The following is a 4,834-nucleotide window of genomic DNA, read 5'->3' as shown; positions in this document are numbered from 1 at the left end:
AAAGTCTACAACCAAATGGAAGTTATTTTCGGTTAGACAGTTAGTTAGTGAAGGGAAGTGTCGTTTAGGAAAAGTTGTGTATGTTATATATTCATACCTATTAGTGAAGAGGTATGATGGTTCGTAGTGTCTATTGGAAAACTATATATATGTGTGTAAACCATTTGTAAAAGACGTGTTGTGAAATAAGAAGAAAAGTTTAGTATTGTTATTTCATTCAAGTGAGGAACGGAGGGACCAACACCTTTTAATCGAAAGTTTAAATTGTGATATGATTAGTCATGTTTGGGGAAATGGAAACATGGGGATATCATATGGTTACTCAGTGCCCAAGTTCTTTCTATCTAGATTGATTTTATCTTTCTTTTTACATACATATTTTCTTACAAACTTCAACAAAACTACCCAGTTGATGACAAAACACATCTTAGTTGTAATTGCTCAAGTTCTGTTTTCACTTCTTTCATTCTTGGCCTGTTCCTCCCTTCAAGATCAAGACATTTAATTGCTAGTTTAGCAACATCTTTCACCACGTCAGCATACTCCTCGCTCTTTAATTGTTTATCAAGAACTTTAAACAATGCATTGCGTTCCAATAGCGAAGAAAGATATGCTGCTGCGCCCCTATATACGTTTAACGAAATCTCTAAAGAATGAATTTTTGTTCCGGTAAGTAGCTCTACAAGAACAACTCCAAAACTATAAACATCACTCTTCTCGTTTAATTTCCCCGTATAAAAGTATTCAGGATCTACATAACCTCCAGTTCCTTTTACATGTGTTGATAGATAGCTTTGACCAAGTGGGACAAATCTTGAAATTCCGAAATCAGAAACTTTGGCTGAGAAGTCATCATTCAATAGTATGTTTGAGGGCTTTACATCTCTATGGATGATTTGTGTGGTCGAGTTTATATAAGAAAGAGCTTCAGCAGTTTCTGCAGCTATCTTTATCCGTGTTTCAAAGGTCATCATTGCTTCCTTTATGTGGTGGCATAAGGTGTTATTGGTTATATATTCGTACACAAGCAAGGGAACTTGTGTCTCTAAGCAACAACCAAGGAGTTTTACAACGTTTGGATGATTGATTTGTGATAGAATAATCACCTCATTCATGAATTGCTTGATTTGACTTTCGTCAATTACTTTAGACTTCTTGATGGCTACGCTTGTCTTGTTTGTTAAGATTGCTTTGTAAACAACACCATAACCCCCCTGACCAATAATGTTGGTCTCATTGAAGTTGTCGGTAGCCTTCTTGAGTTCTTCATAGGTGAAAATAATTGCATTATTGTTGACATGATCCTTTCTTGCAAATAGCACTTTTTCTAACATGATTTCACCATTTTGTTTAAAGAAGTCCTCTCTACCCTTGATTATTTTCCTCTTCTTTATTCCACAATATGTCAAAGCCATGATAATAGTTGCCCCTGCAACACCAAAAAAACCCGCCACAGCTTTACCTGCAACAAGTCAAATGTATGAGTCTTATTTTTGCCAAAAGATATATCGAATGGAATAACTATCTGATACCCTCTACCATTACCTTTGGTAACAGATGCATTATCTGGTTCATTTGCAGGCTTTGTACACACTTCACCACTTTTTGCATCACCTTGAAGTCCCTTTGGGCAAAGACAATCATAACTCCCATCTGTGTTCTTACATTTATATCCTGATGGGCACTTATTGAGTTCTGAAGATTCACACTCATTTATATCTGATATAAAAAATTAAAATGAACAATCATGGTATATGGTACATAAACATATAGCTTTGTATGAAAACAAATTGTTAAAAGAACCTTGACATCCATCGTAAAGATACGGGTTTCCACTATATCCATCAGAGCATATGCAACGATACCCAGGAAAACCACTTTCCCTGTCTCTATCCTGGCATCCACTTTTCCCTCTGCACATGTAAGTTGTGTTGTCCTTTATTGCCTCTTCACAATATGTATCACCAGCAAACCATTCAAGAACCACCGGGAAAGATATGTCATTTCTCATAGTGTTAAGATCACCAACGCTAAAGTTATACTTGGTATGTTCTACTATGAAAGCATGACCACATTTACTATAATCGGATACCTTTGAGTGGTTTCTGTAATCACTAGCTCCAAATGCAGCCGTTGTGACTTGAGGAATAGATGCCATACAACACCCTGACCCTTGGCATGACCCATTTTTTATACCTTGATCACAATTTGTCCGACAACTTGTATGTGTAATGGATTCTTCCAGGTATATATATGCTTCAATGTCACAACCTACTACGACAAAATTGTTTTGCGTGTTTGAGATGGGGAACCTAAATGTATTAACTGATGTTACCGAGTAGGAAGTTTCTGTTCCATGCTCGTCATAACAGACATACCCAGCCGGTAGAGCTACTGTTAGATGACCATCTAATGTTATGTCTAGAACTTCTAGATGATCATTGCTCCCATTTTTCAGTATACCTGGTACCACGATCAAGCTAGATATGTTCAAGCGGGGAATTTGTGTTACAGGGTCGCATTGGATGTAGTAAGACTCGTCAGCATAGCAGTCATCTACAATTGAAAAAGGGTAATCTATGGTAACGTTTCCGCATTTGTCAACTGCTGGACAATTAGGCTTTAAATACGATGCATTTATACATCTAAATAAAAGAAATTTCAATAGCAAAATTTGTTGTGACAATTTCATGGATTTTGCTTGCGGCAAAGTAAATTTTGGAGTTGAATCACAACACATAGTACACTTATTATTCATATATATATTAGAGACAAATGCAATGTGTACATGATTCCCTGTCACCTATGCTTTGAAAAAAAGAATGTTTTTATGTCCATTTTTTCTAAGTACATGTTGTGATGATTTTGGTTTATATGTTTTGTTTTGTTTCTACAACCGTCTACAAGTGAAGATACTCAAATATAAATAAATTAGTATGTTTACATGCCTAATACTCCCTCCATCCAATATTAACTGTCCTATTTTAACTTTTTAAATCTTTTTCTTTTTCTTTTGACTGTAAATATTTTAGTTTGTGTTATATAACACTTGATAAAATACGAGAGCAAGTACCCGCACGTTGCGGCGGTGTGATGGTGAGGGTGATAGGTCGTAGAGTATAATAGGTCATAGGAGGTGATGTCATAAAGTATATCGAATGACATCTCTAATGAAAGAGCATGAAATTTTAAGAACCATATAATTTTTATAATTTATCGATGTACGGTTTTTGAGATAAAAGATTTTGAATGAATTGTAGGAATAAATTATGTATGGAGAAGAAAGAAAAAAATGATTGGTTGAAATTTGAAGAAAGAGAGAAAAGGTGTTAGGTAAATATATAATTGATATATGGGCATTTTGGAAAAGTAAATGTTGAAACTTAAAATGTAAACAGGGGAGATCTGTTTTATAATATAGTATAGATATATGAGTTGATTGAGTTTTAAATATACTTTTCATTGATATAACTTTCATCAACTAATATATAACACAAACAAAGATATTTACGGTCAAAGTCGGAGGAAAAATATTTGACCAGTCAAAATAAGACAATTAAAATGGGACGGAGGGAGTATAAAGGAATAAATATTTTCAGTTGTATAATATTGTATAATATTGTTAATACTGATTGAGATATACTATGGAATAACTAGTCATGTCCGTGCGATATGGTGGTGGTGGCAGTAGATCAAGATGGGTTGTGGCGGTGGGGGTGGGGGTGGCGGTGATGGTGACGGTGACAGGAGTGGTGTTGTTATTAGTATAAAAGTTTTTGATATAAAAGAAGGTATTGTAATTAACTTAATAGTTGAGAATGTATGTTATATATAATTTCATGAACGGTATTATAGATATATTAGGTGGAGATATTTAAATTGATGAATAAAGGATATTGGTAGTTTGTGTAGTTTGGGTAGATCAAGTTGTTTTTTTTTTTTTTTTTTTTGAGAAAATAAAAAAAGCCTTATAAGGTGGTTAAGATATGATGGTCAGTGTTTTTTAAATCTTAATATTGATATCTATATCTATACAATCTATATCTAATATCTATCTTCTATACTTCTATATATAAAAAAGGAACCCCTCCCCAAATCTCAAATTACAACTTCAAACTACCAAAAATACCCCTTTCCTTTATTTATTAATTTAAATAACTACACTACCTCTTTTGACATCAATTACTTTTACATATACCATCGTTACCGCCCGCACCACCCATCACCGCCACCACCTATCGCCGCCACCACCCTGCCGCATTGCACTGACATATGACTCGTTATATTGTAAAGCAAATAGACTTGTCTAACATTTTAAGTTTTAACGTTTCATCACAACCAAATTACATCAATAACCTACATTAGTCGTCGTCGTCGCAACTGCCACCACAACCAATCTTCACCGCCACCATCACCGACACAGCTGCCACCCATGCCGATCGCCACCACCACCCGTCACCACCGCCGACACCAATACATCACCATCGCCGCCACCTCCACCACCGCCGCCGCCGCCGCAACGTTCGGGTACCATTCTAATTGGGTACCATTCTAATTGTGTTAATTATAATTATCTATTCTTAAGTTTTTATAATTTTCAAACTAGTTAAAGAACTGGTTGCATCTTTGTTTGAAAACTCTCTTGTTTCCCCGTAGATTCTTAAAAAGCAAGATACACAAAAAGTCCAAATGATATAATGCTCTTTTCGGCATAAAAGAAATTCTAACTACATTCACATTATTTTAACTTTATGTACATTTGGCTTTTGTCTTATTGTTGATTATTTTGAAAATCCTAAGTACATTTACAACCATTTATTTTTTAAAGATACCA

The 4,834-nt window shown here is 34.9% G+C and overlaps 1 protein-coding gene across 1 annotated transcript; it reads right to left on the bottom strand.

Moving 5' to 3' along the window:
* Positions 1-245: 245 nt before the first annotated feature.
* LOC122609112 (wall-associated receptor kinase 2-like) lies at positions 246-4,534 on the bottom strand. The gene is made up of 4 exons (XM_043782172.1): positions 4,416-4,534; positions 1,804-2,645; positions 1,546-1,719; positions 246-1,462 (listed from the first exon to the last, which is right to left on the bottom strand). Exons 1-4 carry the CDS (start codon positions 4,532-4,534, stop codon positions 402-404), a joined length of 2,196 nt encoding a protein of 731 aa, XP_043638107.1. The 3' UTR covers positions 246-401.
* Between the last annotated feature and the right edge of the window lie 300 nt (positions 4,535-4,834).

Source organism: Erigeron canadensis, chromosome 7 (genome assembly GCF_010389155.1).
Source record: "Erigeron canadensis isolate Cc75 chromosome 7, C_canadensis_v1, whole genome shotgun sequence".
Taxonomy (NCBI): Eukaryota; Viridiplantae; Streptophyta; class Magnoliopsida; order Asterales; family Asteraceae; genus Erigeron; species Erigeron canadensis.
Note: the sequence above shows the minus strand (reverse complement) of the source record. Positions and strands in the feature narration are given on the sequence as shown.